The following is a 27,518-nucleotide window of genomic DNA, read 5'->3' as shown; positions in this document are numbered from 1 at the left end:
CACTTTTGGTTGTACTTTTTGGGGCCTGAGGCTGTGGGGTGTCCTTGGATCTCAGGCCTAGAGGGATTGTTTTGTCTGACCAGAATGTGAAGACAGTGACTGACCCTTTATGAGGAGTTTGGAGTTGTGCACTAATGCAGGACAGGATTTGAAAAATATAAAAACTGAAATCCTAAGGCACCAATTTCAGCTGTTCATGAATTGCTGACAGAATTCTCTCCATCCCAGCGGGAAGCAGGTCCGGCTCCACCACGAGGAGGGCCCGGTGGCCTGGATTGTTGGGATTGATGACTTTGGATACCTCCAGGTGCACGAGGAGGGCAAAGGAGTGGAGTCTGTGCACCCTGATGGCAACTCCTTTGACATGCTGAGGAACCTCATCGTCCCCAAGCACTGACAGAGCCCACAGGGACCTCCAGTCCTGGCCACTGTCACCTCAAGGTCACGGGGGTAACCCAAAGTTTGAGTTTTCCTTCTGATTTTCTGCTTTGTGTTTGCCATGGGTGACTTCAGCAGCTGAAAAGAGGTGGTGATCTCAGAGCTGAAGGCTTTTATTCTTTTAGTTAACTTTAAAACACGCCTCTGTTGCCATTCTTTTTAAGGATCTGTTCTTTGCAAGGAGACTGACTGCTGAGAAATATTTGTAGTGAACAGAACTTTCTCTTCATTTACACCTTATCCTGGAGAGACTGAAGTGGCTCAATATTTCCTTTTTTTTGTTGTTTGTTTCTGTGTGATTTAGCACAGTGCAGGACAGTATTTACTTTTTTACTTCGTGTTTTTTTAAACTAAATTCTGTTTTTCTGTGTTGTCTGCACTAAAACCAGCTGGAACATCACATATTCCTGAATTGCTGGGATCACCACTGTGCTTAATTCCAGGTCTGAGTGAAGATCCTTGCTGATTTGGTTCTTCTCTCTGTAGACCTCTACAATAATTTACCAACCTGTGCTTTGATCTCAGGTCTGCAACTCTTAAAGGCTGCCTTGAGTTTTTGGGAGAGTTTTCCATCAGCACTTAGGAGCTGAGCTTGGTTATCCAAGGGATTTGCACTCTGCTCTCCCCAGTCAGTTTTATCTGAGTAAAGCAGCTCATCTGTCCTTTAAATCACAATTTTCCAAGAGGTTTCAGCCCCTGGAAGAAAATCCCACTGGAGTAATGTCACACCCAGGGTATTGTAGAATCCCATCTCAGGGGATGGAACCTCTAATTAATTTAGAATTTAGTGGTAATTATATCACCATTTCAATGAAGTTGAGTGAATAAATAAAGGGAATAAATCGAATTCCCTGCTGCAAACAACTGCTCCAGTGAAAAAGAGAAATCACACCGTTCCCCCGTGTCCAAATTCTCCTCCGTAGCTCTGTTGTCACCTCCCTTTCCCAAGCCAGTGTCTGGTTTTGCTGCTAAGCACTAAAAGCAAGAGCTTTAACACCTGCTGGCCTGAAAGCAGCTCATTTTTGGGGCTGCCTGCACATTTCCAGGTGAGGGAACAGCCTGGGAATTCTCCTGGAGCAGCCACGTGGGAGCTTGGTGGGGTTTCCTCCCTCCCAAGGAGACTTGGCCACCACAGCCCCTCAAATAATTCTGAGCCAAGCAGGTTTGTCCCAGGTGTGATGTGGCCACCTTAATTTCTTCTCTTCATGGTGGATCAGCCAGATGGGTTTCCAGAAAGGAAACCAATTTCTGCTAGCCAGAAATGGGGTTTTTAGGTTAAAGTTCACCTCATTAACAATCCAAACATTTTGGATTGTTTCAGCTCCAAAGCCAAGAAGTCTTAAAACAAGGAAACTTGTCTGTAATGGTAATTTTGACCAATCCTCACATTTTAGGGTTTAGGTGGTTTGGCAGCAAGAGTAGAAATTAAATTGTCCCTGTTAAATGGAGGATTTTATGCTCCATCTCACAGAAGATTTGCCTGATTGTCCAAACTGCTGGGTTTTTTTTTTCACCCATAATCCAAACCACATAAGGCTGCACACCAGCATCTCCTAGAGCTGCACACAATTAATTATTAATTACCATCATTAAAGTGATACACCAAATTCAGCTTTTTTCCCACCAGATGCTTTCAAAACTGCTTTGGGCTGAGAACCTTTGGCAGCTTTGATATCAGAATTCAATTTTAATGCATGTTGTAATCAACTGGAACTCGAGTCTGGCTTAATAAAGCTTCAACAATAAGAAGAACCCATATATTTATATATAATTATAAAAAATGGGTGTGCACATGCACACTCACATCTTCCTGCTACATCCTCGTTTATTTTCTGCCTTTTCCTTCATGAGCAAACTGTGCAGCTGCAGGGAGGCAGAGCTCTGGTGCTGCTTTTGCAAGCACAGAGTTTTACAAAACTTCACCTTGACCCAGAATTTGTAGCTAAAACTGTCTCAGCTTTAGGGTTTGCCCTTAGGAAGCACCTCTGGGTTTTGTTCATGTTCCACCCAGAGTGGGAAGTGCCTGGAGGGATTGAACAGCCAGGTCGTGCCTCAGGCTGAGGTTTGAGTGGCTCTCTTCAAACTTCTCTTCAAACTTCCTTCAAACTTCCTTCTCCAGGGACAAAAAAAAGGTGAGGAAAAGGATAAAACATGGGAATTTTGGAAGGGCTGGGTGAGTTTGTAAAGCTTCAGTGGCTGAGCAGCAGCAGAAGGATTTTTTAACATCAAAATGCTGCAACGTTTCCTGGCTGCTGTTGGTCCTTTTGTAGCTGCGTTCATGATGAGCTGGTTCTGCTCTCACTTGGAGTTGTCAGGTTATTCCCAACATTTTTGCCTTGGGAAGAAACTTGAGTGGAATTTCCTTGCCCAAGCCTGGATGTGCCAGAGCCCAGGGGGTGCTGTGGGAGCCACTTTGCCTTTTCAGTGGCCTCTCCTGCTGTCTCAGCCTTCCAGCCTGGATTTGGATGAAGGATTTGTTGCTTTCCCTTCAGAAGAAGCCAGGACAAGGAGAATTCCCATGGGACCAGGATAAATTCCTTGTGGATGAGTCCTTGGAGAATCCCTGGCTGTGTCAGGTGGATGGGAAGCACAAGAGTCCCGCTCTGCCGAAGGCGGCGCGCCCAGAAAGCCGCAACATTTTTCGCAGGACAATCCTGGTTTTTCTTGTTCTCCGTGTGTGACAGACAAATGTGGTGTGGGGTGTCCCTGGATGTGGGGATGGAGAGATCCAGGCAGCTCCAGGCCCAGGAATAACGCTCTGAAAATGTTTCATTTCGTTCAGCTGTCTGGATTAGTAAAACACCTCTTCCATTGCGAGGCTGAGCTCATATCTTAAACTATTTTCTTGATGAAGTGCTTTCAGAAAACTCATTTATTACGATGTCCGGATTTCTGGGACTTCATTTTTTTTTTATTTTTTCCCCCCTGCTGGGGCTCTGGTAGAACATTTCTCATGGTGAAAAGATTTGTGGGGGTTGTTTATTGATAGGAAAACTCCTGGGTGTGTTGGCACCTGTGCGAGTCCAGGGTGGGTCGTGCCCAGTCAGCAACAAAGCTGCTTCCAAAGGTTTGAAAAAGTAATAATAATGTATTTCACATTTCAGAGTCCAGCACATCCTGCTTCTAGTAAAGCTTTTATAAGACTTCAGAGCTTTTTTTTTTTTTACTTTTTTTTTTTTTAAATATATCCAACAAATCAAGGGCTATTACCTGGAAATAATATTAAAGCGTTTAATTCTTTATGCTGCTGCTTCACCGTGCAAAAATTCGTTTCTTTGCTTCCTCTGATTCAGCTGCAAAAAAATTCCTTTTTTGCAACTCCTTTGGAAGTCTCTATAATCAAAATATCTGTCATGGGAAAGATTTGTGCTGGTTCCTGGGGGTAACTGCTTTGATAAAAACATTTGCATGTTTAAGTGGTGCTGGGGATGCGCTGCCTTGATCAGACACCAAAGAAATTAAATCTGAGCCCAGGAAGGAGCAGAGGTCAAAAAATGATGGAGAAAAGAGAACTGCAGGGAAGAATTGTCGAGTGTTGAGCATCTCATTCTGTGTTATTTGCATTTTCCAAGTGTCTTCATTTAAAATGCAACGTGGCAAAAATACAATATATTAAAAAAAAAAAAAGGTCTGTGTGTGTTTTATAGCACATTAATTGTCAATTATAGAATTGTGTCACTGCTGAAATAAATTTTCAAATATGCACCATTGTCTTTTGTGAAATAACTTTGTTTTGTATTTAATAAAAAAAAAAAAAAAGGAATTCAACTCAGTTTTCCTTTGGCTACAGGATTTTATTAACATTTTAACAGGTTTGTTTTACATAATAAATAAGCAAAAATGCTTTACATTTTTAGGGAATACATATATAATTCTGAGCATGGATAGGTGGGTTGGGTTGCGTGCTTCTTCACCTACTCTTGCCAAATAGCTTTTATCTGCATCATATTAAAAAAAAAGCAAAATCTAACCTTCAGGAAAAAAAATGGAATAACAAAATTTCCTCTGTGGAGTTTCTGAAGTGTGACTGAAATGCTGAAAAAAACCCCAATTTCTGTCCTGTCTTGAGATTTCTGGAGAAATTCTGGCAGATTTCTCATTCATTGGCACTTTCAGTGATGAATTTCCTAATTTTGCACCGATTTTGCTGAATTTCCTTAAATTTCCTTTTTCAAATCACGGGGCACAGAAACCTGGGGACAAATCTGTGCCTTTCTCTCCTCATTTTATTTCCATGATTTTATTTATTTTTGGAATATTTTATTTATTTTTGGAACTGCTTCCAAAACTTGGGAGACCTCAATTTGGGATTCAGTTTTCCAGCTTTACCTTGGTCTGGCAGAAGATTCCCTGACTGCCAAGGGGTTGGAATGAGATTGTTAAAGTCCCTCCCAACCCAAATTTTCTATGATTTTGGTAAAATATTCCCTCTTTCACTCTCTTTCTCCCTCTTTCCATGATTTTCTTGCCAGGTCTGAACTCCCCTGAGAGGTAAAATCTTGTGAAGTCTCACGACAAAAGTGTGGCTCAAATGCTAAAGAGAAATGAAATTATTTTTCATCATTTATTTCAATTCCCATTCCCCTTCAGTGCCATAATTATTATTTTTTTTTGTTATTAAAAACATTTTTCATTATTAAAACACTGCCACTGCCATTTTCCTCCCAGTGGAATTTACTCCCAGATGGGAATCGCTGTTTTAAATCTTGGAGGGGCAGGAAAAAAACAAAAATAAAAAAATAAACCCTTCCCACATTTGCTTTTGCCATTTTTTCTGCACCTTCCCCCTGCATTATCAGCTGTGAATTCCTGATTGGTTCATTATTGCCTCAGCTCCCCTAAAACACCTGGGGGAGGATGATGGAACACCTCCTCTGCTCAGGCTGCTGGAATAAATCCTGGAAGTGGGAATAACAAGGTGGAAAATGGGAATAACAAGGTGGAAAAATCCCGAGCTGAAGGAGATCGATGTCAGGGTTTTTTTTATTTCAAGCAAAACCTAATTTTTGTTGTTTTTCTAGCAAGGAACACCCAAATGCAGCAGTGCCACTAATGAGGGAGAAAGTGCAGCAGGAGGGGTTGGGCATCAGGTTTCTTTTTAATGATGCCAGCCATGCCAGTGGCTCCTTTGTGGGGCATGGGTTTCATTTAATTGAAGAAAATTAACCCAGGAGTCTTGGCATAATTATCTTTTCAGGATTTTGGGGTCGTTTATGAGGAGCAGGGGCTGGGAGGGCTCTCAGCCACAGCCCCTGGAAAAGCAACCGGTGGCTCCTGGCCTTGATTTATGGGGTCAGCACGATTATAATCCACATTTACAGCTTTTCTGGAGATTTGCCAGCTTCTCCAGCATTAAACAAACCGAGGTTACAGAGGGGGAGACTGTGCTGGATCGGTTCTGCTTTGGCTTTTTTTTTAATCATTGATTTGGGGTTTTTTTTGGTTCTGTTTAGCACAAAATGTATTTTTCATGCAGTTGAAAAAGTCAACTGAGAGTGTTCAGTTCAAGCTCACTTTCAAGTGAATTAATTTGATAATAAAACTTTCTCTGTTAACCTTTAATGGGAAGGAATTAAAAAAAAACCCTGAAAATTATTTTCAAGCTTTTGCTTTTAAAGTATTTTTGTGTACTCGTAGCAACAAATATTCATACACAGAAGGAAATAACTTTATTATTATATTCTAATGGAAAGTTCCCATTTCAGGGGCTTGGAAATGGATGAACTTTAAGGTCCCTCCCAACCCAGACCATTCTGGGATGAATTATTGCTGCATAGAAAAGAGGGAGAACATGGAATTTTTAGGACTGAGTAGTGCATTATGATTTTTCTGACAAGGTGCAATCCAGGAGCGGTTTTTTTCTTATTACACAAACCAGGTAAGAATTTTCTTCAAGGAATCATGGAATGGTTTGGATTGGAAAGAACCTTCAGGCTCATCCATGGGCAGGGAACCCTCCACTGTCTCAGGACGCTCAAGGTTTTTCAGTCAAGTTTTCTTTAGAGTCTAAATGAGAGAAAGTTTGAAAAATTCTGAATTAAGCTTGAATTGGGGTGAGAAATGGAGCTGAGTGAGATCTACAACATTTATTTGTTGTTTTATCCACTCACAGTGCCTGGGGAAGTGGCTGAAAACCACCTGAGTGTTGTCGATTAAACTCGCACAGATCCATCCTCTACAAAGAATTAAAAATAAAGGGGTGAAAATCTATTCCTGGCTGAATGTGAGTGTTTCAAATGTGCTGTTAGGGATTTGTGAAGTGCTCAAATCAGGGAATTCCAGCCCTACCTTTGTGCTGACAACAGGATTTATGCCGGAGGAAGTTCAGCGTGTTAAGAGCTGGACCTTTCAAAGCCCACAGTTCTACTGGTAAATTCAAAATAAGGCATAAATGTCCATTATTCTCTTGACTATAAAGAAAACATTTCTGGTGCTGTTATTAAGATGTATTTGTGACTGGCTGGATTGAAAATCTGCACAGGCTTCCCCCAGAATACTCAGGGAAACACAGGATTTAGGAGTTTCCTTTTCTTATTTATGGGGAATTAGTTCCTGCTCCATAATTTGTCCCAATTTGCCATGACAAGACCTGTAACCCTGTAATACCTATCTTTGTACTTATTAATTTGTCATATTGTCCCTTGGCCAGATAAATGGTGGTGGCAAGGATCTCAGAACATTGAAATCTGTGTTAAATAAATCAAATTTAGGGTGGATTTATTTAGTTTTAAAACTTTTTTGGTAATTAATAAATAAGATTTTTTTTTTTTCTGTTTGGGTAGTACAGCTGTGTTGTGGTTGCTGAAAATCACCACTCTCTCAACAAAGTCAATTTGTCAGGGGGTTGGGTGGAGAGCTGAGGTGAGGTTTCACACAATTTGTCAAAAAAAAACCCTAAACTATAACATATATTTTATAATGATTAAAAAACAATCTCAAGTTTCTTTTAAGGAGGGGTCAAGGAAAAAAAAAAAAAAAAAAAAAAAGAATGTTCTCCATATAAACCTCTGCATATAACACCTCTCGTTTCCTTTTGCTGCACACTATAAAATAACAAAAATAAGATTTGGAACTTGGCTTTTCCCTGGCACCGGAGCTTTATCCGGGAAGCTGAAGCACGGCAGGGCACGGAGGGGATTTTCCTGGCCCTGGGACTGGTGGAACTCATCACTTTGTCCCTCTCTGCCCTCCAGCTTTGCTCAGTAAATGTCACCGTGTTTCCTCATGCTTTGTTTTTTCTTTCTTTTTTTTTTTTTTTTGTTTTTTTGGGTTTTTTTTTTTTGCAAATCATCCATTTGGCTTCTTAATTCTAATTCTTCAACCCCTCCCCCGGTACCGTCACCTGCCGTTGGCAATAATTACAGAAGTCCCAATGTAATGGGGTAGTGCAGATTCCTTGTGGGTTTCTGGAGAAGAAGCCGAGGAGGGGCTTTGGTTTTTGTAGAGGAAGGCGTTGACCTCCTCAGATCCGTAGGGATAATTCTCCGCCGCGTGTCCCGCGGCCGCGCAGGGCGAGGCTGGGAAGGCGCCGTGCTTGGCCAGCACGTGGTGGTAGTTGAGGAGCACGAAGGGGACCTGGCCCGAGGGCCTGACGTCCACCAGCCGCTCGCTCTCGGCCTCGTGGTCGAGCTTCATCCTCTCGCCGCCCTCCAGCTCCTCCAGGCTGCCTGGCTGGTGGCTGAGGTGCCCAAATTTGGGGTCTTTGACGCAAATCCTCCTGCTCTGCTCGTAGACCGAGGGCACGGGCAGCAGGTGGCTCAGCTGTCCCACGGCTTTGGCCTGGCAGCACTCGGATTTGGGCAGCAGGGAGTTGGGGAAGGAGCCCTCGTTGATGCTGATTTTTTCTGGCAGGTCTCTGTTAAAGGCCAGCTTGTTTTCCTCTTTGATGAGGTGGGCGGGGGGCTGGATCCTGGGCTCGCTTTTGTTGTGTTTCATGATGCCGGAGTCGTAAAAATCCTCCTTGTACCTGCCCGGCACCGGCGCCGTGCAGCTCGGGAAGGCCTCGGGCAGAGCGTCCTGGCTGTACCTCCTGTTGGACAGTGGGACTGGCAGGGGAAAGAAAACGTGTTAATTACTGATAATGAGCCTCTGCAGTAATTATAACTCACTGACATTGTTATCATTGCTAAATAGGGGGAATTAAACCAAATAAATGTTCGGAGCTGCAACCTGAAATCAAAAATCTTCCTTACCTTAAGAAAGCTCTTTCCGGAGATTTATCAGAGGATTTACTGAAAACAGGATAATGGTGGTACCTATCAATGATTCCATGATTAAAATAGTGGAATTATTTTAATCATATCATAAGCACCAGAAATAAACTGAATAAACTGAATTTATTCTCCCTGTCGTTGTGGGACATTTGTCCTTGCACAGACAACTCCAAGGTTGGGCTCAGTGATCTCAAAGATCTTTTCATTCTGCAGAATTCTCTTGATTCTGTAACTCATGGTATTTTTTGGGGTATATTTAATATCCAGATGAGATATTAGATATGTCATTATGTAATCAATGAAATCTCTTTGTGATACCCAGAGTGGGTCACGTTAAAGGCTTTGCCTTTTCTCTTTGAAAAGCTGACATCAGATATTAAAAACATCTCTTAAACACCTCTTCAGCAATGCTGGATCTCTGCTTTTAAGAGATTCCCATGTAATAAAGGTAGATAACGATAAAAATGCAGGTTACAACATTGAGTGGGGGAGAAAAAATTGAGTATTTTTAGAGAATCAGAAGCCAGATGCTTAATTTTTCAGGAGTATGAGCCTAGGGTGTCTGTTCAGGCTTTTCCTCTAAAATACATTGGGCAGTCTCATTTTTCTCCTCAGTTTCTGCATGGCAACTGAACTCTTGAAGCAATTTGAGTTATTTTTATTATTTTCTGCTTGGCTTATGAAGCTTTTCCTTTCTGTTCACTCCTATCTACGAGTGGTGAGAGAAAAGGCCCCTGGTTTTCTCCTGCACCATAGGAGCAATAATTTTTTTGCACTCTCCTATGAACAGTTTGTGAGTTAAACAGCTCCTCCAAGGCACATTTGAAAGTTTTATCTTAAAGGAAAAATGACACACTGAGCAAATTTCTCAAGTCAAGACCCAAACTCTTGTTTTGTGTGAGGTTCACTGGAAGCCCTGGACACTTAAGTGCCTTTTTTGAAATGGATTTTCTGTTTTTCTAACTCTATTCAACATCTCAAAAGTTCTGGAGTTCCCCTCTATTGGTTGCTGATGTAACTGTGCCCATTAATAATTAAATATTCCCTGTGCTGTAATAGACTGGCAAAGCCTTCGTGGATAACAGGAAGCAGAAATTGCTCAATTGTACCTTTTTTTTTTATATATGCAGAGCTCCATTAATTTCAGAGAGAGTTGCACTACGTAATTAACACCAGAATTTAAACAGGAATCTGGTTCCAATTTCTTCTTCAGCCTCCTAAAAACAGTAACCTTTCAAGTTATTCTTTCCCATTTCTGTGTATATATTTTGTCACAAGGAGTAGAAGCTGGAGGAAGCTGGGTTCTCACCAGCTGGTGAAAAATGGCCCTTTCAGATCACAAATCCAACGAGGTTTCAGCCATGTGCTTCAGAATAGCTTGGGAATTTTACTGGTCTAGTTCAGTGCTCTGATTTCAACTCCACATTTGGTGTTTTTATTGTGAAATAAATGTAAATGCTGAGAGCTGCTGACACATAAATAATATTGTTTCATGATCAGGTGTTCTGGGTTTAAGGTGTCCACAAGAGGGGTGGCTTTGTCCTCCTGTAGTTTGGAATATTTTCACTTTATGGCTCTTCTTTAATCTCTTAAAAAAATGCTGTCCTTTTCCATTTTCAGAGCCCAAGAGAACTTGGAAGAAGCTGAGGCACCACAGCCACCAGTTGGCCTCTGCCTTGTCACCTTTAATTCTGTAATTTCCAGTCCTGCTGGGTTGATGAACAATCAGGTTGTAAATCACAGAATCACAGAAGGTTTGGGTTGGAAAGGACCTTAAAAATCACCCAGTGCCACCCCTGCCATGGCAGGGACACCTCCCACTGTCCCAGCTGCTCCCAATGTCCAGCCTGGCCTTGGGCACTGCCAGGGATCCAGGGGCAGCCCCAGCTGCTCTGGGCACCTCTGAGCAAAATATTTCTTCCCAATATCCAACCTAACCCTGTCCTTTGTGAGTTTAAAACCATTTTCCCTGGTCCTGTCACTTTCTGCCCCTAGGAGAAGTCCTTCTCCCTCCTCTTTATCAAACAGGGCAAAGATAGAACAGGTCTTACTACAACCCCTGCCCATGAGAAGATATTTTTATCTCAGTCTGTGCTCGTCCTGGTCTGAACCCTGATTTCAAATCACCCAAGGCTGATTGTTCTCCATCATTCTCCCTCCAAAAACAAGACAAAATGATCTCCCAGACCTCTTTGTCTCCAGGGGAATTCCCTTTGTGAAATGTCATTTCTTTCTTCCAACAGGCACTGCCTAAACCTGGGGAGCTTTTTCACTGATTTTCTCACTCTTTTTTCCTCGTTTCCTGAGTTTTGACTGGTGGCACAAGGCTTCACACAGGTGGTTCAGAAGGTCCAACAGCACCACTGAGTGCCCAGCAGGTCCTGTGGTGCCCACAGCAGCAAGTTCAAGGGTAAAAAGGAAATTTCTGGCTAAGAATACAGTTGCCTTCACTGAAATGATTTTTTTCTTTTTTTTTTTTTGATGACTGGCCCAGCTGGGAAAAAGTGGAAGAAGCTTCAAAACCAGATCCCGAAGCAGAAACATCTGATTTGCAGGCAGTTGTATCTGCTACGTGCTTCTTCAGAGCTTTGATGGCTTGGCACGATCATCCTCCAAGCTCTGATCCCTCCAAAAGGAGCAATTTTCCATGGAGAAAAATGCCTTTGGCCCACGGCGTTTTTGGCAGATGCTGCCGTGGATGTGATGTGGAATAGCCCTCGCATCCAAGCCGGCTGCCAGATGTCAGATTTGGCTTTGCCTTTGGATCGAAGATGATGATGCTAAGCAGATCCTCCCTGCTTTGAAGCTCCCTGGCTGTCAGTTCTCCAGTGAGCCACTGGAAAAAAGCAGCGCTTGACGACCTCGGGGAGATCAGACGCAAAAAATAAAGGAAAAGTCGCTTCCAAAGGTCCCAAATTCAGCAGAAATGCAACAGCGCTGACTCTGCTTGAGGAGGAAACAAGGCTGCAAAAGTTGGGTGGAAATCCTGTCTACAAGGGAAGCTCTGTTCTCCTTTCCCCTTTTGCCATGATCTCTGACCAGGCCTGAGTTTGACCATGGGGTTTTTTTCCTCCTAAATAATACAACTCAAAGGCTTTTGCAGAGAACTAACTGTAGCAAGCCAACTTTCATCAAATCCCCAATAAATATCCATTAAAATATCCATTAAAATATCCATTAAAATATCCATTATAATGCATCAAAATGCTCAAAAGAGAGCCCACATCACCCAACTCAAACAGCAAAACCTTCAGTGAAGCAGAACCAGAAATAAAACCGCTGGTATTGCAGCTCTGTTTTCCTTCTGATGAGGAAACGGTGATGTGGGATGAGATTGAAAAACAGCAGCAATTTCTTGAAGGTTTTTATTGGGATTTGGGTTTTTTTACCCTGTTCCTGCAGATTTCCTGGGGACAGGCTGGATTTACTTCAGTCTTTATCCTTATCCTCAAAAGATGTAGGTTTTGGGGGAGGTTTAGTGGTGGTTTAGTTTTTTGGGTTGTGGGTTTGTTTGGGATTTTTGGTCTTTGTTTTGGTTTTCTTTTTTTCTTTTTTCTTTTTTCTTTTTTTCTTTTTTCTTTTTTTCTTTTTCTTTTTTTCTCTTTTTTTTTTTTTTCCCCCACAACATCTTTAAAAACGACAAAACCATTTCCTATTTTTGGTCATAAAACTCCTCCTTTCCCCCCACAGTCCACAGGAGCAAGCAAAGGAAGCAGCAAATTCGAGGAGCACGAGCTGAGGCAAAGGATTTCACCTGCTCTAGGCTGTGAGAAGAGCTTCACTCTTGCTCATTTTCAACCTAACCATAGAAAAGTGAAATAAAATGCTGCTGTCACTGAGGTGAGGCCCATCACGGGTGAGGTCAAACCATCCTGTGAAGGACAAAACCCCAGGCAGAAATTATCTGTCCCTCTGTGGGAAGCACATTTGATGTCTGATTCCATTTCTGTCTGATGCAGCAAACTCAGTTTTGAATATCTTTATGTTTTAATATATTTATATTTTAATATTCCCTTCAGATCTTGGATATCTACACCCATTAAGTGAATAAATACTTGACTCTGGTACCCAAGAGGCTGCCTGGAGACTGCCTACATTTTTTTATTTTAAATTTCCACTACTGCTGCCCTGCATTCCAAGAAAGGAGGGTTTGCATCTGACTGCAGAGCCGTACCTCAGTCCTCATTAGTGATTTTTAATTAATGAAAACAATGCATGCAGAGAGATGAGGATGGAATCCAAGGATTGGCTCTGGAGCGGGAAGGGATAAACTGGAGCTCTGCTTAAAGGAGTTTAATGAAAGGTTTCCTGTCCTGAGGAGGTCTCTGACACTTTCAGATGCACCTTAAATCACAAAAGAACTCCTGTATTTAATAAGACTGAATAAACTCAGATGTGGTGGGGTTTTATATTTTTTGCATATTTTTGCAACAGGTTTTTGTATAATTCTCACAGTAACTGAAAGTAAATCAGGAAAAAGGGGGAAATCCAGGCCAACCAAGGCTGTTCTTGCTAAAATCAGCAGCAACCTGAAATCTCAGCAAACTTCTCAGGCTCGTTCATGAAAGCAGTTAAATTCAGAGTCGTGTTTGACTTGAAGGGGAAGCTGGGTCAGGGGAGTAATTAATGCTATTAATTGAGTTAAAGATACTTGACACCATCCCAAAATAGCCTGACCCGCCAAAGTCTGCCTTGTCCAAATATTTTTGTTGTTTTAGCTGATTAATATTGTTCCTTGCCCATCACAACTTGACTCAGTTTCATTTTGGAGCTGGGGCAGCTGTGAGATCAGTGTTTGAAATGAGAGATAAATCTCTGCCAAAACCACTGCAATAAACCCTGTTCTGGTTGAACACGGGGGAAATTAAAGAGATGGACAAGATGATCCCCACAAGTCCCTTCCAACCCTAATTATTCCGTGACTCTGTGATCAGAGGGTGTTTTGAGCATCTTTATGTTTGGTTGTTTTATAATTTTTCAAGGTTACTTCTCATAGGTTTCCACCTCAGAGAAGTCAATGCCTTTCTTCAGAGAATTTCTATCCTTGATCATCTGCACAGTGAAATAATGCAGGTGATGGGAGACATTTTCAAATTCAAAATTATGATCAAGTAAAGCAGAATTATTACTCTCAAAGGGAAAGACAGAGTGAATTTGTGCTGAGAAAGGACAGTCTTCAATTTTTTTTATGAGACTAGATGGTGTTTATATTAATTTTATTTATTTTATTACTCTTTTATTTATTGATATTTTAAAATTATTTTAATTTATTTTAATTTCTGTGTTAAAATTATCAAAAATTACAGTGGAGGTGAAGTTTCAGTCTGACTTCAGCCATGACTTACCTGAGAAATTCCACTTAAATAACTCTGAGAGTGCAAAACATGAGGGTAAACTGTGCCAGCACTGAAGGAGGAGCTGTCACTGTGCTGCACTAAAAGTGATTCTGGTCAGTGCATTTTTTCAGCTGAAGCTTTGATAATATTCCCAATCCAGTGCTGATGGAAATGGGAAGAAGGAACAAGGGAATACCATAAATATACTGATTGTTACACTTCACTGCCTCTGATCTTCTCTGTTGCTTAAACTGATGTCTAAGGATTTCAGTTTTTGTATTTTTCAAATCCTGTCCTGCATTAGTGCACAACTCCAAACTCCTCATAAAGGGTCAGTCACTGTCTTCACATTTTGGTCAGACAAAACAATCCCTCTAGGCCTGAGATCCAAGGACACCCCACAGCCTCAGGCCCCACAAAGTACAAACAAAAGTGAATTGTGGGGGAGCAAACTGGGGGTAAATGACTTCATTAGCTGAAGCTGTAATTGCAGCATTAACCCCTGATATGTAAATGGACCAAACTCAGAATTGTCTGAGAAACTCCTGAGCATTTTCCACCTTGGGGGGAGCCTCTGGGAGGATTCTGACTGCCCAAGGTGTATCTCTTGAAGGCCTTTAATCAATATCTACTCTTCACCTTGTCTAGCCTCTGCTCTAGAGCCTGAGCCTGAGCAGAAAGGTTCTGGAGCCGCTCCAGGGCATCAAACCCGGCTCTCAAACCGCAAACCCAAATCCTTCCCAGCCGGAGCGCGGCCGAGCTTTTTCTCTTGGCTCAGAGCGACACCCACCTTCATAACTCTGGGCAAGGTTGTGCCTGATGATGTTCACAGGCTGCTCAGGAAGGCTTTTGGAGGGGGACTGGCTGCTGGGAACCAGGGAATTGGTGTAGTGCCACTGGCACTCGCCGTTGGTCTGCAGCGCGCCCAGGAAGAACCGCGCCACCTCGCAGGGTGCCCCTTGGGCCTGCCCGAATTTCGCAGGCAGCATTTGCTTCTTGCCACTGAAGACGTGGGAATCCACAGGGAAGTGTCCATAGTGGTAGGAGAAGGGCAGGCTGTAGGGAGGGGCGTACAGGAGTTCGCTGCTCTCTGAATGGAAGTTCTGTTCCTGCAGGGCGGCGGCGCTGGCGGCGGGGCTGGAGCGCCAGCTCCCCACCTGGCTGCATTCCAGTTTGTCTGCTTGGAACGAGCTGTATTGCTGGGGGAAAGAGGGGGAAAGGAGCAGGGGAAGAGAGTTAAAGGAGGAACTTTTTTAGGGAAGTACAGAACATGTCAGACAGGCACCCAGAGCCTCGCTGGCTCAAGGGACAGACTGAGCGATGCGTTTGAAGTTCTTCTCTTCGCGACTTTGCCTTCACTTGGGAGCAAAAAACCTACTTTGATTTGATAATTTTGGCAGTTCAGTTTTACAGAATCACAGGATTAAGTTTGGAAAAGCCCTCCCAGCCCATGGAGTCCCAGCTGTGCCCGATGCCCACCTTGTCCCCAGCCCAGAGCCCTGAGTGCCACGTCCAGGTGACACCTCCAGGGATGGGCACTGCAAAGCTCCCTGGGCAGCCCTGAGCACCCTCTCCCTTTCCAGGAAGAAATTCCTCCTGACATGAAGAGCTCCACACACCAACAGTAAATGACACACATTCTACACCAGCACAAATTGCCACAGCACAATTCCAGCTACAGGATTTTCTTCTTTTTTTTTGTCAAGAAAGGGCGTCGTGGTTAAAGTGCTTCACGCACTCCACACCCCAAAGGTTTTACATCATTTGCCAGAGCTGGTTTGTGCTACCTGTACTTTCCACCCCAAGTTTAAAAAGGGTCTAATTTTATTTATCATTTCCTAACTTTTTTTATCATTTCCTGGGGTAGACAATCCTATAGTCTGTTTTATAGTAAATTCAGTCCTGAATTATCTCTACAGTGTCCCAAGCACTCTGTGAGAACAATTGGTAATTAAATATTGCTGGAAATTTTACCTGTGGTGGGTAAGGTGTTGCTCTGAGTTTTGCCTTCATTTTATTACTTTTGGGTTTTACTATTTTCCTTGTTTCCTGAGAGGTAGGTACTGAGTTTCTGCATGAAAACTGTGATTTGGAAATGGTAACCTGGTCCAGTGACAACTGAAGTTCCTTGTACTCGATATCTCTGCAAAAGAACGAGCCAGTAAATTAAAAACACAGAAAAATCCAAACTAACTCCTGTAAAAATATGTTAGCGTTCACAAGGCTTGAATTTTCACTCTTCCAAGATTTTCACTGAGTCTGGGGGTGTCAGGAGGAAGAGAATCTTATGGGGTGACCTCATTCCCATGCAAAATATTCCACTGGGAATCACATAAACACCTTTGGATGGAATGTCCCCTCTCTCTGGGCCTGAGCTGTATCATCTTCTCTGAGCCATCCCTGGCTCCCTGTGGTTTGGAATCATGGGAAGACAGAGATCAATTAATCTGTCTCCTGCTCTGTCAGGAATTGGTCTCTGCCCTGGTTCTCACAATCAGTCCTGAGGAAAGGAAAAGGAGCAATGTTCCTCCCCTGTCAGCAGTGTGTGCTTGTAACTAAACCCCACAAGCTGCAAGGTTGGTTTTGATCAGAGAATCACGGAATACTCAACTCTGGAAGAGATCTTCAAGCTCAACCAGTCCCACCATCGCCAGCAGCACCAGCATCACCCCAAACCCTATCCTAAGGGCCACATCCAGACTCTTCCTGAATAATTCCAGAGACAGTGACTCCACCTCCTCCCTGGGCAGCTCATTCCAAGGCCTGACCACTCTTTCAAAGGAAAAAAAACCTTCTAATCCCCAATCTGAACCTATCCTGACAAAATTAAGGCCATTTCCTCTCCTCCTTTCCCTTGGGACACGGCAGCAGAGCCCAACCCCTCCTCACTGGCAGGGAATTCTGCAGAGAATGAGGTCCCCCCTGAGATTATAATTAATATAATTATATATATATTAACATAATTAATATAACAATGTTATCTCTCAGCTAAAGAGACGGGATCGTACCGACAGGGAAAGCTGCAAGGCGCGAGCACGGAACGACACCGGAAGACACAGGCAAGGAAAACTTGGCGGATTTAATCATTAATGACTCAATTAGTGATAACTAATTGGTTATCATAATAAGGTAATGGTACAAAGTATTTGGACTTACGTAAGGACATAATTGACACTCACTATGCAGTGAGGCCGTGACGAACGGCTGTTGTGCACGATGGTGGCGTAGCTCTGCACCCACACCCAGCCTCCCTGCTTGGACAGCAGCCGGTAGTACTTGGTGGTCACTTGGCCTTTCACCAGCACTGTGAACACAAGGAAAACAAAATTTTAAAATTTTATGGTTTTTTTGGGACTCATGACCACTTCCTGGAGAGGTTTATTTGCAAGCCAAGCAAAAAATCTCTCACGGTATCACAGAATTAATGAGGTTGGAAAAGGCCTTTGAGGTTATTGAGTCCAACCTATGTCCTAACACCCTCCTTCCTCTTCCTCCCAATAAACTTGAAATAAACCCCTGCAGAATTATCTATCCTGCCCCTTTCTATACATTCATAACACCACATTATTATTTCTATACAATTTGAAGACACCTAAGTTTTGTCTTCTTTCTTCTCTGGGAAGGTCGCGTTCTTCACAAACACTGCTTTAAAATTTCTAACTGCAAAAGAAAAGTGCAAGGCAGCAAAAGAATTTTTAATTGAATGCAATTCTTTGGAAAGAAGGAGAAGAAATGGCCTCAAATGGCACCAGGTGAGGCTCAGGTTGGAGATTTGGAAAGAAAATTTCCCTGGAAGAGCGGTCAGGCCTTGGGATGAGCTGCCCAGGGAGGTTTGGAGTCCCTGGAATTGTCCCAGAGGAGTCTGGATGTGGCTCTTGGGGACAGGGTTTGGGGTGAGGACTCCATGATCCTGAAAGTTTCTTCAAACCTTGAGGATTCTGTGATTTTGAGATTTTTTCCAGATTACATGGAAGCTCTTCTCTCACAGCTTGACAGATTATCATGTATTTTATGATGTATTTTATTCTGTGATGGTTTTTTTTTTCTTCTGTTGTTGTGAAGGTTGATTTAAAAAGGTAAAATGAAAAAACTCTTTGGTTGTGAGGCACCCAAACAAAGACAAGGAGACAGAGAGGGGAATCAGATATCGGATAAATTCACCAGCCATGTAATCCTCCCTGAGCTATTTTGGATCCTCTGTGAACAAGGATGTTTTGGCAGGAGGTTGTGCTGTAACAGGAGTTGTGCAGCATCTCTAAATATTTAATCCAGCCACAAATATTTCTGGCTCAGTGCCAGGCCTTTATCTCAGGATTCACTAGAAGATAATGCCCAGCCTTTGAAGCTGGTTCTTCTTTTGTGTGGCCTTGCATCATTCCTCTGGGAAACTCCATCTTCTCACTCTCGTATCCAGTTATTTATTGTAAATTAGGGAATCACGGACTGAGCTCGCTGCACAAATTGTGCTCAAAAAAAGTGGGCAATGGCAGAAATTCCTTTATATAAATATGATTAAGGAAAAGGAATCTAAACCTTCTCTCTGTCAGTTTAAAGCCATTTCCCTTGTCCTGTCACTTTTTGCCTGTACAAAAAGTCTCTCTCCCTCCTTTTCATCCTTTTCATCCATTTCCTTGTGGCACTCATTGAGGACTCATTGAGGTCTCCCCAAAGTCTGGAGCATTTGGGTCACCTCTCTGGGCTGCTTCCTCTCCCATCCACTGCACATCCCAAAGTATTGAAACTTCCCTTCAAATCCAGTTTATCTCTCAAAGAAAATCAGGCTCTTACAAAATTGCCAGGTCTTTCTGGAAGTGCCAATTCTTCCATTTCAGGATGAGGTGCCTGTGTGTTTAGAAGGCAACAGAATGAACACCTAAAACTCTCTGCAGCTCTGATCTCTGCTCCTGCCACAGGGACAGCAGCAGGGAGCGGCTGCAGCTGGCCCAGCAGGGATTTAGGTTGGCTTTTAGGGCAAGGCTCTTCTTTCCCCAGAGGCTGCTGGCACTGCCCAGGCTCCCCAGGGAATGGGCACGGCCCCGAGGCTGCCAGAGCTCCAGGAGCATCCAGGGATGCCCAGGCTGGGCTTGGTGGGGGGTCTGGGCAGGAGCAGGAGCTGGATCCATGATCCTGTGGATCCCTTACAGTTCAGGACATTCCATGATTCCATGATCCTGCAGGACATTCAAAAACCCACCCTCCATGTCACCAAGCCACCCTTATTTGGGGATTTCAGATCTCTCTTAGATATCAGCTTTTTCCTCATTCTTGCTGCTGTTCCTTCCACTCATACATTTCCACATGGAATTCCTTACAGGATCAGGGTGTGCAGATGAACATACAGTTAAAAAAATCACGAGGAGTGGGCCTGTAAGTATGTAAACACACCGAGAAAATATAAAGACATTTGTATTTTTCAAGTGCAGTTTATCACTGCAAGCTGAAAATCCTGGAGTGGCTACTCAAAGAGTCTGTTCTAAAAATATTAATAATTGTCTCTATGCCACAGTTTTATTATTTCTTAATGTTCTATAATTGTGGATGGTGCTCTGTAGCTGTGCTGCCCCACCCCTGGAAGTGTCCAAGGCCAGGTTGGATGGGGCTTGGAATACCCTGGGATAGTGGAAGGTGTCCCTGTCATGGCAGGGGGCTGGAATGAGATGATCTTCAGATCCCTTCCAGCCCAAACCATTCTGTGATTTTATGATTTGGTTATTCATTCTAAAATCCAAATGGTCCCGTTCCAGGAAATGCTCTTTACATTTTAGCACAGGCCATGTAACAGGTAATTTTTGGAACGTGGTCTGGGCTTTTCAGAGCTGGGTCTTTGTGCTGGTTTAATGAGCACATTTTCCTTGAGTTCAAAATGCTTTGCTACACTCAATATTCCGAAAGAGAAATTAATGCTGTCATGGATCACTAACTATAACAAAGTTCTTCCGTGTGCTTTGGGACTGGTTTTGGCTTTCCTCCTCTCCCACTGATTTTTTTTAAATCCCCATTTTAGCTCTGCAGTTAAGACAGTGTTTGAAAAGATGTGAAAACCACTGAGAGCTACAGTGTTCAGCTTCCCTTCCTAATTATATGGATTAACCAGCATTTCTCCGGGGATGGGGGAGGACTCCGTGTCTCCTGCTTTTTTAGCAATCTGGGGAATGTCTGACCTTGGCTAAGGGACAGTAACTGAGACAGCCAGCGAGGTCAGCTTCCATCTGGCTCTGTGCTCTGTTTGATGCTGAAAAGGAAACCTCAGGAATGGGAGTGAGGCAAATCCACCACCCAGACAATCCATGCAGGCTCAGACTTCTTGGTGGCCTCTGCTGCAGTCCAAAGGGGAGGATTCCGTGGCTTCAGCCCTTGGATGTGCCCTCTGCCACTGGGTGTTCCAGGGCTGTGCCTCGCTCCTGGCTTCACAGGGAAGCTGGAAAAGGCTCTGGGCTGTGGGACAGGACTATTCTGAAAGGCTCCACCAGGCTCCCGGGCGTGTGGCCGGGAGTTCCCAGCCTGCACTGAAGGATACCACTCCAAGAAATGGATTTCTTGGCTCCACACTGGCAGCAGATCCTGTTTTATCTGCCCTGGCATGGCATGGGCCTGGCCCCTGGGCAAGGCACAGTGCCCAGCAGATCCCCTTTTTTTTGGACTTCTTAAAATCTGATGCTGCTCTGCCAGAAGTGCTGGCAAAGCAGAGGCAGACCCAACACCAGAGATGGTGGAATTGTGCTTCTCTATAAAATAACCCTAGAAATAGTTCCAGGGAGCAGGAGAAGGGTTTGGTGGGGACTGGGCTGGGCTGGGCTAGGGCACAGAGACCTGAATTCAAGTTCCTGTGGGAAGATCAGGGATGTTGCAACACGTGGGATGCCCAAAACCCTCCTCACAATGGTGCAAACAAAGGGATTTCTCTGAGGGCACAAAGATATTTTGTCTTTACTGGAACTCTGTCCTGTATTTTAGAATGCAGGGCCTCCTTATTTGTGTGGCCACATTTCAGGGCAAACACTGTGTGGGTGAAAGGGGCTCTAGAAATAAATAACGCCGCTTCAAACCCCACAAGTGTTTTCCTGCAGCTGGAAACCAATCAAATGTTTCAGGCAGGAAATTCTCTTTGCTGCCAGCACACCTTAGGCAAATATTCACATCTACATTTCCCTCCCAGCTTGATGTTCTTGTTCTATCCCTCCTAACTTGTTCCCCTCACAGTTTCCTTTGTTTTATTCTCTGTGCTGCCTCACTCTGAGTTCAGCTGCTTCAGCTCTTCAGTTTGGGATTTTTTTTTCTCCTCTTAAAAAAAGCAAATGGTTATCCTAGTTTAAGGCTGCTTATATTTTTTTCCCCCCCTTAATACCCTTATTAGGTGTAAGATGTTTCTCTTTGGATTTCTGCATCAGGTGACACTTCATCATCAGATTGCTTTATAGAATGGTACAACAAACCTGCCAACCTTTCACTGTTCGTGTTCCTCAGACATTTGCTGATGGATACTGGGAGAGCTCTCACAGTGCTCCCCAGAGGGACTTTGTGCACTTTACATCTGGTTTAATAATTCCCATTACTTGGTATTCCAACCATGACCCTGCACTGTTCCCACTGCTGCCCAAGCATTACTCATTATTTTGTGCTTCTTGGGATTTATCTGCTTTCATAAATTCCTATGCGTGGCTCGCATTTTTCTTCTGTTTTTAAAGTTTACAGTAATTTATCTTTAATCTACAGAACTGCTCTTAGTATCCCATTTGGCTGAGGGTTTTTTATTTTTTCCTCGTGGAAGGATGTGGTGGGTAATTCGGTGAACATGATTTGTCTCTTCATTTAAAACTCCAGTCGTACATGGATCAAACTGGCAGCCACAGAATTATCCACCCTGCTGCTCTGAAGTGGAAAACTGTTTTCCAGGGGTGATTGTGGCTGTGGTGGCATCATCTCTGTGCTGGTTGATGAAGGTATTTCAAACAGTCTGAGTTTATTTTGAGCAGGTCAACAGTCACACCCACAAGCAGATGTCACCGCTACAGGGAGGGTGTCCCTGACAGGGTATTCCATGTGTCCTGCTCATTCTTTTTTCCAGTTCTCAGTGGCCCAGAGATAATGGGCCAATTCAATAATGTTTTGGTAAATCAACATTCAGCAATGTTTTGGTAAATCTGAAGTGGCTGCAAAGATCAGCTTTTGCTTTCCCAGGTGTAGCACACCCCACCGCCGGTGGAATTCAGCACTTGGAATTTCACCTCGGACTTGCCAAACACAGCTACAACCTCCTTGATATTCCAGATCCTCGTGAATAGCACACACTAAGAGAAGAAGGAAACCTAAAAGAAGGATTTGACTCTGGCTGCTTCCAGCCTACAGGAGCAATCTGGAAAAAAAATTCCCTGACACTGGTTTTTGGATGTCATCTTTGCCTCGTATGGGTTGCAGCAAACAGAGCCAAATCCAGAGTTCAGCCATTCCCTCAATTTGCTTTTCAAATTAATGTGCTACTGAATGAACTCCTTCCCAGACCCAGATGTTTGAAGATATGATTAGTGACTGTTGGAAGATGGGAAATTATTAAATGTGTCATTTTTTTTCCTGACAATCCATTCTCCAAACCTCATCCACATGCTATTAATGAATGTCCCTCCAAGGAGTTTTTGGGACTGCATTCCCTTCAAACACAGGATGATTATTACTAACATATTTCAGAGGAATGCAGAGCTGCTGCATAGTTTTTGTTTTAACAACAGAGGCTAGTGAAGTTCAGATTTTCCCCTCTTTTTTACTTGCTCTTTTAGTTTTCTTTTCCTTTAGGAGTTCACCATCCAGAATCATTTCCAAATATTTAAAATAGCCTGGATCCCCTAAGTACAAAGATAAAACTGGCCAGATAAGTTGGTTTGGGTGTTGTTTTTTTTTTCTTTTCAGGAGCCCAGCATATTGAATATCCAGCTTATTTACACAATGAATGGTTTCCTTAAGTGATAGCCAAGAACTTCTGAAAATCTGTCTCCAGTCAAGATTTGGAAAGGATTTTTTCTGCTTTCCAGCATGGTGATTGTTGTCTACAAAACTTCTCACTGCAATCAATGTATTTCATAGAATCCCTGAATGGTTTGGGTTGGAAGGGACTTTAAAAATCATCCAAGTGTCACCTCTGCCATGGGCAGGGACACCTCCCAGTGTCCCAGGTGCTCCCAATGTCCAGCCTGGCCTTGGGCACTGCCAGGGATCCAGGGGCAGCCCCAGCTGCTCTGGCAATTCCATCCCAGCCCCTGCCCACCCTGCCAGGGAACAATTCCTGCCCAAGATCCCAAGATCCAGCCCTGCCCTCTGCCACTGGCAGCCATTCCCTGGCTCCTGGCAATTCCTGCAGCCCTTGGCAATTGTCTCTCTCCAGCTTTCCTGGGGCTCCTTCAGGCCCTGCAAGGCCACCCTGAGCTCAGCCCAAAGCTTCTCCTGGCCAGGCTGAACAATGGCAGCTGTGCCAGCCTTTCCTGCCAGCAGAGCTGCTCCATCCCTCTGCTCATCCTGGAGCCTCCTCTGGGCTCTCTCCAGCAGCTCCAGGCCCCTCCTGTGCCCCCAGCCCAGGTACTTACACAGGTGGTGAGCGTATCGCAGGTGGAAAACGTCACAGCCGTGGACGTGGTGGTAGAGGGTTTTTTCTATCAGATCCTGGGGTTCATATCCAGTTAATTCTGTAACCCTGGGAAAGGAAAAATCTGCAATAAACAAAATCTCTAGGAATATTCAGTTTCATTAACCCAACATTCGATTGTGCCAACAAAACAGTGCCCGAAAGCTGCGGGACGAAATGTTAGTTTTGGAAACAGAAACCTCACCTTTACAAGAAAAGAAACCCTTTCAGCCCAGCCAGAGCAAGGTGCAGCTTTCCCCTGTACACCCAGGCAGGAAAAAGAGCTCTTTTACTGATTTCCACCTTGGGCTTTTGCCACTGCCATGCAGGATCCTTTGCACAAAGTTCCACTGGAGGAGCTGCTCATGAAACAATAAAACCTCTCTTGTGGGCTGCTGACACATTTTCATTTGCTTTTGCAAAGGTAGGAGTGTAGAAGGTGTGTTGGGCCACATGTGATCATGGCCTGTGAATAAATCCAGCCTGGTGCCTAACAGGAGAAAAAAGCAGGAGCTTATTCCAGCTGAGAATGTGGAAAGACAAGGAGGTGTGAAGACCACAGGGTGAGGGAAGGAAAGCTGAGGCAAGACTTCAAAAAAAAACCTAAAAAATCCCAGAAGTAGAAGAATGGAACGAATTCAAAACAGCAGCATCTCTGCAGATGTTAAAGAATCAAATTCAGAGGTCAGACTTCCATTGGGTCAGACCTGAAGAGTCAAACCTCATGTTTCAAATGGACTTTTTTTAATTTAGTTGAGGGAAAAATAGTCCTTAAAGTACAATGTGCCACTCAGCCAAACTGTGGCTTGTTTACCCAGGGGTGTTGGGGTGGCTTTGTGATGTCCTGGGCTTTCTTTGCCTAAAAAAGGCAGAACAGTAAGGAATGTGCACATGAACAAGTGACACAGTCCCTTAACAGATAAAATTGTCCCTGCTGATTATCTACTCCTGCAACAGCAGATGCATCTGCACATTTTATTTTAATTAATTAGTTTTACCTAGCTCTAGCCTAGGCCTGTGGACTGAAATATTTATTAAAGCTGGAGTCCTAGGGGTGCTCTTGGAGGTTGTCCTCCTGTTTAGATCGAAGGAATCCAGTGTAAATGTCCCAAGCCTCTTCATGCCATGAACTGAGCGGGGATGGTCAGGACCCAGACTCCAAAAAGATGTTCCTGGTCTGAGCTTTACCACTGGAGAGGATGCACAGCACCAGAGAGAGCTCAGCAGTGTCCACAGAAATGAACAGGGGGTCCCAGGCAATGCCTGTCCTTGTGGGATTGCAGATAATGTACATTTTGATTCGTGGTTTTTTAAAAATTTTGTGACTACTGTGCATCTTCTGTACTCATACCCTGACTCTCACCAGCCCAGTGGACCCCAGGGTCTGAGGATGTTCTGCTGGAGAGGGGTGAGGGCTTGGATTCTTCTGAAGGACAACAACATCAAAATGCCTTTGAATAGAGGTTTGTGTTTCTCCTCTGCAGGGTGTGCTGCTCCCAGATCCTCACTGAAGCCAAGCAGGATCACAAAACACTGCTGGAAGATCCTGCTCAGGTTTCAATTCTCCTTCTGACTCCAGTGCACTTCAAACCAGGCTGGCAGCTCCATCCTGCCCCTTTGGTGAGTACAGACACAGCTCATCCAAACCCAACCAGAGCACCACAAACCCGAGCCAGGGGCTCATTTTCCCAAAGGTGCAGCCTCACTTTGAAGCTGGTGACAAAAAAACCATCACTGACTGTTCCTAGGACACCCAAATTTTGGGAAAGCTTGACTCTGGAAATAAACTCAGCTGTTTTACTTCCTTGACATCAAATCAATCCCTCAACTGGCCTGGGCACTCCAGGTTGTGCTGTGCAGGTGACAGGACACACAAGGAAGCAGAGCTCACCCCAGTGATCAGGTCTGGTCTCTTGAGTTCTTCAAAGGCTTTTTAAACCCCCTGGCAATGAATGCACCATGAAAATCAGAGAGAGCAGCTCACTTTGGAGGGCAGTGACTGTCTTCTCCTCCCAGTGACCTCAGTGAACCAGCTTCTGTGTGGTTTATGTTGTGTCAGGTGTCTAGAAAGGGATTTTGAGCTGCTCCTTCCCACGGCTTTCGTGCTGTCTGCTGTGACTGTTACATCTCAAGATCCATCCCCTTGCATGGAAACCAGAGCCAAGCCTGAAACCAATTTTTTCTGACTCCTAACGTGCCCCTGTTTTGAGCAAATACAGTTTGGTTTGCTCAGCTGGGAGAGCAAAAGGCTTTGGTAAAGCTGAATTCCCCTGCTTGTCCCGTGTGAGGATGACACCCATCTGCTCCTTGGTAAACACAGCTCTGCAACAGCTCTGGGTCTATCCCTGCTCCTGTCAGCACCTCTGCTTGCTCTGTGGCTTTTGAAGACACTTCTGTCTCCAGGCAGCTCCTCCCAGGCACATCATTCCCTTTTCCCCACATGCAAGGACGTGTTGCTGAACCCCTCATGCTCCTTTGTAGCCGCAGCACGAAGCGACGCGTGCCAAAAAATCAGGAAGGGCTCCAGAAACAACGAATTCTTTGTGTCCCAGCAGCTGATGGAGCCACTGTCTCCTGGGCTGAGCACGGGGAAAAGCCTCTTCTTGCATGGTGGACCTCAGCTCTGTTGGATACAGAGGTTTTCTCCCACATTCACCACATGAATATATTCCCTGCAAATCCAGCCTGCCAGGAAAATGGGGAATGTGGAACACACAGGAAAGGAGTTTTGAAGAATGATCATCTTGCCAATACTTTGTGTGTTTGGGATTTTCCCTTCAAAGTCTCTTGGACTGCACTGGATAAAGTATTGTATCCTACAAGGTACCTGCTCCAAAACCAGAGAAATGAATTTCAGTTCTGGTTCTGTGCCCATCTGAGCTCCAGCAGCTGAAGTGAAGGCAGGGCTCTCCTTCCTCAGCTGATTTTCCCAAAATTTTGTATAAGAAGGTCCTGGTTTTGTGTGTAGCAGCCAATGGAATTCATTTCCATTTGAACAACACCATTATTAGTGTTGGTTTCAGGTTAGAGCATTACACTAAAAGACAGAACTCTTTCCCTACTGCTCTCTCAAAAGCTTTCTGCATGTCCCCAGCCTGTTTGACCTCAGTATTCCACTTTTGGGGTTGGTTTTTTGGGGCTTTTTGGTACATTCTCATTCCTTTTTGCTGGCTTTGTGTGGTAAAATTTGTGTCCTTTCAGGTAAAAAGTATCACTGCTCCTGAGACCAATCCTCACAGCAAGAAGCTTTTAGCTGACCCTAAAAGCACAGGAAACTCCAGCTTAAATTAGACAGGCTCTTATTTCTTGGCATTCCAGACAAAGTCTGGTCTATCCCCCTGCCTGAAAGGCTTTGAAATCTCTGAGTTCCAGATCTATTTTGGATTTTTTGATTTTTTTCACGGATGTTTTGCCCCGTTGGGAAACCGCGGCAGTTTAGGCGGACGCCGGAGATGAAAGAGCTGCTTACCTGGAATCGAGGAATATCAGTTTTAGGTCCAAACTGGCTCTGAACATAAACATGTTACTGTGGAGCTTGATCTCAGTGATGGCACTGGGAGGCAGAGATTGCCCCACGGCCACCAGCCCGACGATTTGGTAACAGGAATCGTACAGGGACATATCCAGCATGTACTGACGGATCTTCAAGTAGCCACTGCAGTGGATCACCTGAAAAAGGGGAAAACGCCCTCAGGATCTGATGGAAAAGCCCCAGAGCTGCTGCCCACCCAGTCTCAATAACACTCAACACTCCCCCATAACATTAAATTTTTGCCTGTTGATTGCTGTTAATTTGTAAATAGAGATTAAGACTCAGTAAGAGCAGTTTTGTGTTTGCTGACAGCGTGATTAATCCAGTATTGAAGCACCTCCTCTCTAGGGACTGCCTAATTGCTTCCTAATTAATTCTTTAATCTCCTT

General features: G+C 44.0%; 2 protein-coding genes across 3 annotated transcripts in view; one reads left to right on the top strand and one right to left on the bottom strand.

The window, feature by feature from the left end:
• HLCS (holocarboxylase synthetase) overlaps window positions 1–4,403 on the top strand; it is a 113,605-nt gene extending 109,202 nt beyond the window's left edge. The window contains exon 11 of the mRNA XM_058859783.1: window positions 229–4,403. Within this exon, the coding sequence (XP_058715766.1) occupies window positions 229–397 (169 nt within the window). The 3' untranslated portion in view covers window positions 398–4,403. The remainder of the gene's footprint in view (window positions 1–228) is intronic.
• Window positions 4,404–7,666: 3,263 nt separating this feature from the next.
• Window positions 7,667–27,518, bottom strand: part of SIM2 (SIM bHLH transcription factor 2) — a 53,985-nt gene continuing 34,133 nt past the window's right edge. The window contains exons 6-11 of one of the 2 annotated variants that reach the window (XM_058859816.1): window positions 27,067–27,266; window positions 23,560–23,666; window positions 17,144–17,291; window positions 15,962–16,130; window positions 14,778–15,186; window positions 7,667–8,483 (exon numbers count right to left, since the gene is read on the bottom strand). In XM_058859816.1, coding sequence (XP_058715799.1) covers window positions 7,777–8,483; window positions 14,778–15,186; window positions 15,962–16,130; window positions 17,144–17,291; window positions 23,560–23,666; window positions 27,067–27,266 — 1,740 coding nt within the window. In that variant the 3' untranslated portion in view covers window positions 7,667–7,776. The other variant, XM_058859823.1, reaches the window with a different exon arrangement.

Source organism: Poecile atricapillus, chromosome 1 (assembly GCF_030490865.1).
Source record: "Poecile atricapillus isolate bPoeAtr1 chromosome 1, bPoeAtr1.hap1, whole genome shotgun sequence".
NCBI lineage: Eukaryota > Metazoa > Chordata > Aves > Passeriformes > Paridae > Poecile > Poecile atricapillus.
The sequence above is the reverse complement of the archived record's forward strand: the minus strand, read 5'-3'. Positions and strand labels throughout refer to the sequence as shown.